This window comes from Tachysurus fulvidraco, chromosome 21 (assembly GCF_022655615.1).
Source record: "Tachysurus fulvidraco isolate hzauxx_2018 chromosome 21, HZAU_PFXX_2.0, whole genome shotgun sequence".
Classification (NCBI taxonomy): Eukaryota; Metazoa; Chordata; class Actinopteri; order Siluriformes; family Bagridae; genus Tachysurus; species Tachysurus fulvidraco.
The window spans coordinates 14898248-14910681 of NC_062538.1; the positions used below are offsets into that span (position 1 = coordinate 14898248).

At 38.1% G+C, this 12434-nt stretch overlaps 1 protein-coding gene across 1 annotated transcript in view; it reads left to right on the plus strand.

Annotated features, from left to right (window-relative positions):
• The window catches only part of col27a1a (collagen, type XXVII, alpha 1a), a 63279-nt gene that overhangs the window by 4648 nt on the left and 46197 nt on the right, over positions 1-12434 (plus strand). The window contains exons 3-7 of the mRNA XM_047806022.1: positions 1764-3481; positions 5842-5895; positions 8152-8205; positions 8713-8766; positions 10055-10108. Coding sequence (XP_047661978.1) covers positions 1764-3481; positions 5842-5895; positions 8152-8205; positions 8713-8766; positions 10055-10108 — 1934 coding nt within the window. The remainder of the gene's footprint in view (positions 1-1763; positions 3482-5841; positions 5896-8151; positions 8206-8712; positions 8767-10054; positions 10109-12434) is intronic.

Genomic DNA, 12434 nt, shown 5'->3' on the forward strand with positions numbered 1-12434 from the left:
AGCCTGTTTGCTGGCATTGCATAACAATGTAAAACACACACATACAGACATCCTTTTTACTAAAGCTGACTCATTGAACTGGCTTAAATCATGTTTTCCCAGAAGATTATAGACCCCTCCCTACACACACAAAGTACAGTACTGTACACTGTGATTATGTGATTGATGTGATTATGATGTAATGCAGAGCTCTGGATCACACTAACAACAATGGCAAAAGAAGAGAAAGATAACAAGAGTCAAAAGATAAAGAAAAAAAAAAACAGAAATCAGTGTGAGACAGTAGAGGACCAAGTAGAGAATGATTGTAAACATCAGAAATGATGCCTGAGAGCAATTCAGCAGAAATGCACAGAATATTTTTGTGCATATTAAACAAAAGGATTGAATGTTAGATATACAGTATTAAATGGGAAATAATAAATGAGTTTCATTTGTGTTTTAAATATAGAAAAAGAAAGCATTTTCTTTTCAGGTTGTCTGTCTGTCAAACAATTGATTGAATGTAGGATTTGTCTTGAATTTTCATTGAAAACAGCAAATGCACTGATTGGATATTGGAATTGATCCAGATAGCATCAAGGTCAGAGTAAACACAAAAGATTTTTCAAAGATTTTAACAATTCAATAGCGTGCATCATGTTGCAGTAAATATTGTATAAGGGTATTTCATATTTGTAACAACAAGGGCTACAAGTCTTGGCAGTCTTGGCATCCTCATCAACACTGCTGAGTTCTAGTTGATATATTGGCAGTGATGTACTGCATATAAAGTATTATGTTCTGTACTTCTTAGAATGACTACCTGAAGTAAAAATGCTTTTTATAGCTCAATGTGTTTCTGATACTTTGTTTTTTGTTAATGTTGTGTGTTGATTTGACAGGATGCTAGGTTCTCTTTACCTAAAAGCTTTCAATGGGCATTCGGCCAGGGGACTAAGAGGCCTATACAAAAGCTTGATTCTGTGGTCACTGAACTATTTTTTAAATGGTTGACTTTTAAATTACTGTGCTGCTGGAAGATCCATCCACAAACTGATGACATAGCAGAATTTTCATTTAAAATCCAATGGTATATCACATTCTTAGTGTCAGGTATTCTAACAAGGTTTTGAGGGCCTATCACAGCAAATCCTCTATTATACTAGGGGTTGGTTTTTTTCTGTCTTATTTTTTTTTCCTAAACCACATTGAATGTTGACTGTCAAAAAGCTCTGTGAACAGGAAATTAACCAGAAAGTCACTCATGAAAACAGTAAAATATAAATGGAAATGTGTTTTACTTACATCTCATTCATTAGTATTGGCACCCAGGAGTGCCAAAACTTGTTACCTTTATATTTGGCAGAAACATTTATACAGAGCAATTTACATTGTATCCCATTTTATACAAATGAGCAATTAAGGGTTAAGCAGTAGCAGCATATTGGACCTGGGATTTAAACTCACAACCATCTTATTGGTAGGCTACTACATATCACAGCTACCACACGACACATTTGGGTTTGTTAAAAATATAATATATTCTTATATCTTTCAGCTTTTCAGTGTGAAGTTAAACTAATTTAAGTTAAACAAAGATACTATATTCCCATGAATTCATCTTTATCAAGTGTGTGTGTATCATTTGTACAAAACGTCTCTTGTTGTGAATGGGCAAAGTATGTGTGTGTGTTTGTGTGTGTCTCTGTGTGTGTGAGAGAGTGAGCTTGCATAAGTCATTAGTATGTATTAATTGACATGTATGTAAATCTGTGTTGCAGATGTGGATGTGTTGCAGCGGCTGGCTCTTCGCCTTGAGCAGGGTTCTCGCTCTGTCCCGTTTGGTGTCATCCCACTTCGCTCCAGCATTATCCTCACAGCACGGGCACGTGTCACTGCTGCCACACGCTCCATATTCCCACAGCCTTTCTCCTGGAACAGCACACTCTTGTTAAGCATTCGCTCACATCGTGCCAACTCTGCGTTCCTTTTCTCCGTTTTCTCCGGCTCACGCCTCCAGTTAGGCTTGCAGTTGTTGCCAGATGACATTAAACTACATGCTGGGCCTGACAACTCGGTTCGTTTTCCATATCACCTTCATGATGGCCACTGGCACCACCTGGCCCTTGTTCTTGCTGGCCAGACAGCCACTCTACAACCTGCTTGTGACAATGGCAGCAGTGGAACAACCCAAGAATTTCCAATACTTCCACCAATTCACTTGGACCCCCGCAGCACCTTCCGACTGGGCGGAAGCAGTGCTCTCCTACCTGGGATTGAACCCTTTGAGGGTGCAGTGTGCCAGTTTGATGTGATACCCGCAGGACAAGTTGACTATTGCAGGGCTATTCGCAAGCAGTGCAGAGAAAATAACACCAACCGACCAGCACCACCCTCTCCCATTTTACCCTCCTTAGTGGAGCAGTCATTCATATCCCATCATACTCTTGCAGTCATACCCACTCTATTTCCATTGACAACCCTGAATGTCACACATAGAATCAGAGCCAACCTTGATTCCGCAGGGTTTCGAGCCACAGCGACTCAGATAGGACTGGAACTGCCACCAAGCTTGAATGCTATCACACCTCCACCAACTTTCAAAGTGCTGCCCCAAAAAATCCCCAAACCCACAGCCTCCAAGTCCATGTTAGGAAAATCTATAGCTGCCACCAAACATCCAGGGATCAGGCACACTACAGCAAAAGCTCAAACTAAAACTGTTACTGTGAAATCATTACACATGTCTGCAAGTCCAAAACCTACTGATTCAAATACCATTAATGTATCAAAACCCAATAGTTTGAAAAACACAATCATATCAAAAACCTTAAGCTCAAAACCCACCAGTGCATCGAAAACTAACAGATCAAAACCCACTAGCATGTCAAAAATTTCTAACTTAAAACCCAGTAGTTTATCAAAACCTGCTAACATAAAACCTACAACCATATCAAAACCCAACAATTCAAAACATATAGCCTCCAAACCAGCATTTGTCAAGCCATCTAAACCCACAATAGAAAAATCTATAGCCACCAAACCCACAAATCCAAAAGGGTCTCTTTCTAATCTGCCACCATCTAAACCTCCATTACAGACAACCAAGAAAAAAATCACTGCAAAATCTCCAGTAACCCCTACTGTCAGTTCCAATAAGCACCAATTAAACCTATCAGCATCTTTATCTAACAAGGTTTTAACTACTCCCAAGATTTTAAGCCCTTTGTCAACTAAAAAGGTCCCAAGCAATACCCAACAGGTACCCAGACATATGACTCCCATGCCCAGGACCACATCAACCATCCCTGTTGTTTCAAAGATGCCTCAAAACACTTTAGTAAAACCTACCAAAAGCTTAGTGGTACATTTTACTACATTGGCCCCAGTGCCTGGGACAGTTCTTCCTGCTGATGGACTTCAGACTTGGGATTTGGATCTAGGACTTTTTGCTGCTCCGATTGGACCACCAGGGCAAAAGGGAGAAGTTGGGCCTGTGGTAAGACATCAAATTAGTTTGATATGCTATAATGCAATATAGCATTACTTATATAGCATTGCATTTTGAATGCTTTTTGCTTTGTAAAGAAGGATGAATACAATTTTGGCTTTGGACCAGAAGTCAGCATTTATCTTGCTAGCGTGCAAATGTTGGCACTAAATTTTATTTAATTATGCAATCGTGTTCTAAATGGAATTTAAGTCAACTGAAAGATACTGGAATACTGTCCACTTTATTAGGAACACCGGTATGACTGCACATTCATGTAGTTATCTAATCAGCCAGTCATGTGGCAGCAGCACAATATATAAAGTCATGCAGATATATATATATATATATATATATATATATATATATATATATATATATATATATATATATATATACCTCAGTAAAATGGGGAAAATGTGTGATCTCAGTAACCTTGAACATGGCATGACTGATGGCATTTTCAGATGTTGTTCTTCTAGGATTTTCAAACACAACAGTCTGTAGTGGTTTTTTTTAATAAATATATACCCTCTTTATGGAGTCTGTGCCCAGGATTGCATCAAATTCATGTTCTTGTCTGACAGGCACAGAACCTCATGTGTTCTGCTCACCATAGTGGTAGAGTGCTTATTTGAGATTATATATACTTCCTGTCAGCTCGAACCATTCTAGACATTTTTAACAAGAGGTTTCCACCCACTGAAATGTTGCTCACTCCTTGTTGATTGTTTTTTGTATATCTGTATAAATGTGCAGGCATACAGGTGAATTATAGAAGCATGTGCGTATATTTACTACATGTATAAGGAAAAGAATATATGCATGCACATCCATATATGCATATCCTTAAGTACTAAAGTAAAATTTCATTTCATCAGTTTACAAGAGAGCAGTAAGCATTTCATGTGATACAGTCACACACTAACAGATTCTCTTATATTTGGAAACAAACAAGGCCCCAAAGCTGCTGCATTCCTGTATTATTACACTTTACAAAATGACAGACTTGGCAACATGTGTGTGTCACTACAATTATAAGTGTAAAAGGCAGAGAGAACATTACCAGGAGTGTGTCTGTGTGTGCGTGAGTATGTAATGTGACTCCTCTGTTATTACCAGTTTATTAGCTGAAGTGCCCCATTATCCACCTTAATCACAGACTCTAATTCTAACTTATCCTGCTGACACACCTCAGACACCCTCTTATTTGCACACACACACACACACACACACACACACACACACACACACACACACACACACACACACACACACACACACACACACACACACACACACACACACACACACCATATAGTGTATACCTGGCCTAAAAGAAATTATGTGTCTAAAAAAATGTGCTTAATGGACATGAAACCCTTTCATTAAACCTATTCTTTGGTAATGTCGTATAACCCCACCCTGTACAAGAACACACACACACACACACACACACACACACACACACACACACACACACACACACACACACACACACACACACACAAACACAAACACATCTCATACACTCTGGAAGCAGAGGAGCTTTGAGCATCACACTGTAGAATGGGCACTTTATAAAGGAAATTTATTCCCACATTGGGACTTTGTGGACAGTGAGGTGTGTGTGTGTGTGTGTGTGTGTGTGTGTGTGTGTGTGTGTGTGTGTGTGTGTGTGTGTGTTAGTTAGAGAGAGAGCGAGAGGGAGAGAGAGACAGAGACAGAGAGAGAGACAGCAAAAGCACCTCTATTGAAAAAGCCACTTTCTCCTATTTGTAGATGCATAGCTGTAACCCTTAGAGATTCTTTACATAAATACACTCACAACCCCCACCCTCAAAAGCTTTCGTCAATAGAGCCCTTTTATCCATCGCCACGTGGCATTGTGTATGTGTGTGTGTGTGTGTGTGTGTGTGTATGGGGGGGGGGGACAGAGAGGATACAGACAGAAAGAGAGAGATTGATCAGTTATGACTCACTTTTAGAAACAAAGTAGTGAAATGTAGCTTCTTCACTTTTTTATTAGCTTAAGATTGAAAATTGATCTAGTTTTAGTCTATTATTTGCCGCAATATTACCATATATAATGGTGTGTGAAGTGAGAGTTGGTGGGCTGATAGAAAAAGACATTACAATGAAGCATATTGATACAACAATGGGTCATGCACAGACACACATTTCCCCCATTTTCTGGAAATAGAAATTCATTCTAATGACTTCCTGTTTCCTCCGTATTTTTAGATTCTATACACAGAGTACTTTGAGTGCTACAGAAGAAAGAAGGAGTCAATAAAGACTTTTGTGTGTGTTTGCACATTTGTGTATATGTATGAAAAAGTGTAACTCTTGCCACTTCTTATTTTTAGGGAATTCAAGGACCACCAGGAAAACCAGGAGCACCAGGAAAAAGTGGACCACAGGTATGTGTGTTTGTTTGTGTAAATACAAAGCCCTTTGAATAAATATGAAAAGGTGTGTTTAAAATGGTCTGTGTCAAAAATATTTATTTATGTATTGATTTATTTAATAAATAAAATATCCTCCAATAAAATGTCACACACATAGTCTATTATCTTCTTCATACCAGATGAAGGAAGCAGAATGTTGGATCTGAGAGACCTTCTTAAAATTATTGCCATTCCATAGGCTATACAGTATGTGTGATGCAAGTGGTGAATGAACACTATTGGTTTGAGATCATATATCTGAAGAATGGCACTTTGTGTTTAGTATAAGTGATTCTTTCACTACTGTATATAAAAAAGAGGTATCAGGCCAGAAGCCTTTTCATTTGTTAACTTTAGGAGCAAGGGTGTTTACAAAATGTATTAGACTGACAGACAGACAACAAACAGACAACTTACTGTATATTGTGGTTCACAGATAGGAATAGACAGAGATGTTAGCACACAATTGGCAGTATGCATTTCCACCACTGTGACCGTTACAGTTGACATTGTAACACATTCAGACTATGTAACCAGTGTTGTTCTCAGCCTTGTGTCTGGCTGTTGTTGACACTACTGATGAGTCCTCACTCATGAATGGGTCACTGTGGCACAGCAGACCACTCTCTTTTAAATGATTGGTCTGGCCTCTAGGAGCGGCCCCAGGATACTGGCGAGTTTGCAAAGGGTCAGACACATTCTTGTGATTACGCATGCTTATTCGATGTATTTAGGCGAGTCAAATTTTTTTCACGAATGTGTAAATCACTGGGAATAATCCCCCCGTCTTGGAAAGTGTTAGCACTTGAAGTGTCCCTTTCTGGATCCACCCAAAAAGGGTAAGTAGCAGATTGATGGATTTCTGCTGGAAGCACATAATATATAATAAAAAAATTATTAAAGGTGAGGAATGTTTCAGACCTTCCCACAAAAACAATGGTCCCACATGCAGAGTTGGCCTTAGTGTTTGAAAGTTTGCCTAACTTGCAGATATAAAGTGTTTTTTTGCTTGAGACAGCTTTTTTTTTGGCTGATCATCATCCAAAAGCTATGTGGAAGCAACTGCCAGCATCACTAGCCAGGTGTTCGTGCACTTTGGGGAGCACCATAAAGGATTCTGCTGGCTAAAGACAGGTTAGACCACTGGGTAAAGGAAGTGATTGCATAAGCACACTTGAATGCAAGCCAAGAGGTACCTTTCTTTGAAATTTTGACTTAGGCTAGAGGAGTGTTATTTTCAGACCCATGTGAAGTGGCAATATAGAATTAATTCACAGTCTACCTTATGCACATTTTGTAGACCATGAGATTTGTGGTGAGTGATTTTCAATCTTGGTAATGAAAAGCATCAGACTGCTACATTGTATGGGCAGACTGCGTGTGTATGTGCAGTAAGTTAGACAATTACACCAAAATACAAACACACACACACACACACACACACACACACACACACACACACACACACACACACACACACACACACACACACACACACACACACACACACACACACACACACACACACAAAGGCTACACATAGACGCACATCCACAGACAGCAAGACACAGCCTGATATGACCCCTGGTCTCCACACATGGGTGTATGAGTTCACGTTAGCAACAGTTGCTTATGAAACACATCACACCCACATGTGTCTTAGCCACAGGTCAAAGGTGAGACCAAGAACTGTGTATTATGTGTTTGTGAGTATGCTTCTTTGTAATGGACCATCACTAAAATTCTTGTCTTTTGATGTGCTCTCTTTCTTATTCTCTGTCTCAAGATTCTCTTTAAATCGTCTCAAAATCATCTTTCTTATTCTCTTTCTCAAAATCATAATTGAATAGCATTCTAATAAATATTCCGTTTTAGGAATACACACACACACACACACACACACACACACACACACACACACACACACACACACACACACACACACACACACACACACACACACACAGACGCAGACGCAGACACACACACACACACGCACATCTTCATAGTCACACAGTTTGGCTTGTTTAAGCACTTTTGTCATAGTCAGTTTTCTTCCCTGATCTTGACCTCTTGTTTGAGCTCTGAAACCAGGAAGAACATGCAGGATCACTAGGTCAGAGTTCAAGTCACTAGGATGTCACTTCTGACTTTGACATTAAACAGAAAACCTATCTATGTTTGTGCTTGCACTTCTTTCCATTTACACCCTGATGATTTGTGTTACAGGGACCACCCGGACCACATGGAAATCCAGGAAGACCAGGTCTCCCAGGCTTAAAGGTATGCATACTCTCTGTTTCTCTCCTTCGCTCTTTCTTTTTATTACCTTTTTATCTTTTCTTTTATTCAATCCCTATTTGACTCTCCTGTTTTTTTTTTACTTGCTTTTTATTGTGACTGAAAGCTGAGATGAATGCATTTCCAAAATAAGATCTGTAGGAATATATTGTTTCTGGGGACTTTGTGGGGACTAAATGTCCATGTTTAGAATACTGAAAATGGGTTAGATTAAGCTTGATAAAAATGTAGGTGAGCAAGAGTGTGCTTGTGTTATCAATCACAATGTAGTTCACTATATATAGGTTTCCTCTTTCCATTCAAGGCAATGAGTCTACTTATATTACAAATAGTAAAGTAAACCACATACATAGACAGACAGAGACATATATTCACAGTTTGATAGCCACAAACTGTCAGAATTTACAATATTTATTATATCCCACAATCCCAATCTCTCAGCTTTTACTTCATTGTCTGTCTCTTATATTTTCCTTGAATCTTTTTTAGGGGAAGAAGGGTGACCCTGGACTCTCACCTGGAATAGCACCTAAAGGAGAGAAAGTGAGTGAAGAACAACCTGCATTGCTCTTATTCATAATCTTTTAAGACTGAGGAATGTCCCTTAGCCTAGAAACAAAAATAGTAACGTCTTGCAGTTCAGACATCTATAATTATACATTCTTTCTTGTTTAATGGTTTTTTTATTGAAGGCTTGAAAATGAGGGCTAAATCAAATTGGACTAAATCAGGGTTGAACGTCAGTGTATAGGCCATAAATCTATTATATACGTATGCAGTAAAACATGCGCATACTTCCAAGTCCTTCATATCCATAATCACACAGTGTCTTTTCCAAATAGCGAGCATGGTAAACAGAAAAATTGTGCTTACCATTACTTTACTCTTTTGTTTAAACAATGTGTGCTCTTTAACTGCAGTAGACTGCAGGCAGAAATGAAATAGAAGATTCCAGAAATACAGCAAACACTTGGAATATGAAATGTGTGTCATTGTAAGTAGCTTGATAAAATCTTGTAGTGCCAATATTGGATGTTAATAGCAACTTTGCTCAGTATATCCATGCTGTATATGCTACCCATTGTGTCATTATCACATCAACACAAGAAGAAGAAGAAAAAGAAGAGTCTGCATACAGTACAGAGAGAAAGAGAGAGAGAGAGAGAGAGAGAGAGAGATTTACATACTTTTTAACATAAATCAAAAGCACTTTTATACATCGATTTTGTTGTTAATGACTTATTCCTTGCTTTATCATAGGACTGTACAATATATAGTGTCTGTGACTATCTGTAGTATTCGCAATCCACTAGGTTACACATGGAGATCAGAATTTTATTTTAATTGTTTTTATAAAAAACATGAGGTTGCAGTCAAATTGTTTCCTCCTGCTCCTCCTTTTGCATAGTGATGAAAGTTATCAGACTATTAAGATGACTTCAGACACAGTTGTTTAGCTTTGCACTGAATCTTAGGTGTATGGTTCCATATGCAACTCTCATCACAGTCCAATAATATTGCACTTATTGGCAAACAACTAAGTAATATGGATTTTTTTTTTGTCAGCATGTGAAATATTACCAATAATTACCTGAATTAACAGTTCAAATCACTAAACGATTTGTTTGCATGAAATCACTTTGATGCAAGCTTTGCTTTGTGTGCACACTAATCTTTCAGGTAAGCCAGTTAGACATTTAGATTTGATTACATGTAAAACAGGCAAGGCATAAATATATTCTAAACTCTCAAACTCTCAAACCCTTCTCTTAGTGTTATATCCTAGTATTGCCTGTTAAGCTCATTGCTCTTACTTTCTGTTTGTTTGTAGGGAGATCCTGGGATTATTGGTCCTGTTGGTTTAACTGGTGGAGAGGGTCAAAAGGTATATAAAAGTGATGCTCTCTCTCTCTCTCTCTCTCTCTCTCTCTCTCTCTCTCTCTCTCTCTCTCTCTCTCTCTCTCTCTCTCTCTCTCTCTCTCATGCATGCTTTTCCCCATGATTTAAAAGTTCTTTATGACTCACTTTTCTCTCTCTGACATATATGCTGTGCTTCTTTCTAAAGATATACTGTAGTGTCTGACTGTGTGTCATGGAAATAACAATAAAGGGAATGCAGGGAATCCCCACTTAATGTTTAACACAGCTGTAGTGCAGAATCAGAGACACACACATGCACATACCAACTCATCTTGATACAGTAGGTGTATGTGCCTTTAAGCATCTCTCTTTCTCTCTCTCTCTCTCTCTCTCTCTCTCTCTCTCTCTCTCTCTCTCTCATTCACACTCTTTCACACCCACACCCACACACACACACACACACACACACACACACACACACACATTTGACCTGCTCTAACTAACCTATGATAATTGAGATTATTTTATTGAAAGTATATATATATATATATATATATATATATATATATATATATATATATATATATATATATATATATATATATAAAAGCCCAGAACAGATGCTAGTTACGTTGATGGTATCTTAGGTTTGTAAATGTGGGTAATGTTAACCCACACTGACTTGAGCTAAACTCAGAATGCTGGCTTGGTATATTCACATTCTTTGATTTCTGCTGTGTTTCTAAAATGTTATTTTCATATTTATGAATTTGGTTTGTAAATGATATTTTCTGAATATTAATATGAAGCTAACTTTCAGAGTTACAATGTTTGTGTTTTTTTGGGCACAGTATTGCCTACAGAGCTGGAGAACATTCTGAAACAAACCCTTCAACCTCAACACACCAGCAGTATTACATGTCAACATCAAAACACTTTTGCTTCCACCTCTCCTAAAAATAACTTTCATTACTTTGTGCACTATTAGAGTTGGAACCAGAAAAGCCACTCGGCAGCATCTTTTTAATAAACTAAAGTGTAGAGATGGAAGTGGCCCCCTTATCATATTATGCCTATGTGACAGAGTAAATAATGATATAAAACACCTCACATGAGCTTCTTTTTTGCTGTTCTGTTCTTTTGCTCAGTCAAGTTTTTGTACTTACATTTTAGAAGTGATTATTCCTTAATATAAGCTGAGAAGAAAAAAGTGATACACAGATACAGTATATGATGATATATGATGATGCTGAAGCGAGTGCCTGAAGTACCTTTCACTTTTCACAAAACATCACCCAAGAAAAATCATTTCAGAGGATGGATGAGATTCGCTGTGCTGTTTCTTTGGAAGCATATAAGAAAGAAAGGATTTAATAAATCTGTTTCCACTGTCTCACACATTGCTGCTGCTGAGTAATGAGATTGGTGACTGAAGTGTAGACTTTATTCAGGAACTTGTTTTATATTTGAGTGGATCTCAAAACTAAATTATTTAAAATTTGCACAAGTTCTCATTTAAACTGGCTTACAGACTTACTGGTTTTATTATTATTATTATTATTATTATTATTATTATTATTATTATTATTATTATTATTATTATTTACAATGATGACAACAACTATAATAATAATAATAATAATAATATGAAATATGCCAACACACAATGTATCTGCATCTTCACTACTGATTGAGTACAGAAAACCTCACTGTGACAGAATTCACAATTTTAGCCAATATAGACAAAAATACTGAAACAAAACCTCCTGTAAAGATCAACCGTTTGTTTATGACCGAAATGTTGCATTGAGTCAGTGCAGCACAGTTTTCGTTTACTCACAACAGTATTGAATTTAGTGTTCTTCTTTTAGAGTGTTGCAATACTCTCTCTCTCTGTGTGTGTGTGTGTGTGTGTGTGTGTGTGTGTGTGTGTGTGTGTGTGTATGTGTATGTGTGTGTGTGTGTGTGTGTGTGTGTGTGTGTGTGTGTGTGTGTGTGTGTGTGTGTACTGTATGTGTGTGTGCGTGCTTCCGCTGAAAACACTGATGAGAAAAGCAGCCAACCCTCAGAAACACAGCATGCAGTATATAATTTCACAACCTTGGCTGAGAGTAGAGCAAAAGACAGAGAGTGTGTGTCAGCGTCTGTGAGTGTGTCTCTGAACGTGCATTTAAACTACATGTTTTTGCATGTGAATGAATTTCCAGACACTGGCAAGTTCAGGAAGAGTCCTGCCAAAACATAAATAACTACACATTTCCTACTGTGTCCACACACACACACACACACACACACACACACACACACACACACACACACACACACACACACACACACACACACACACACAC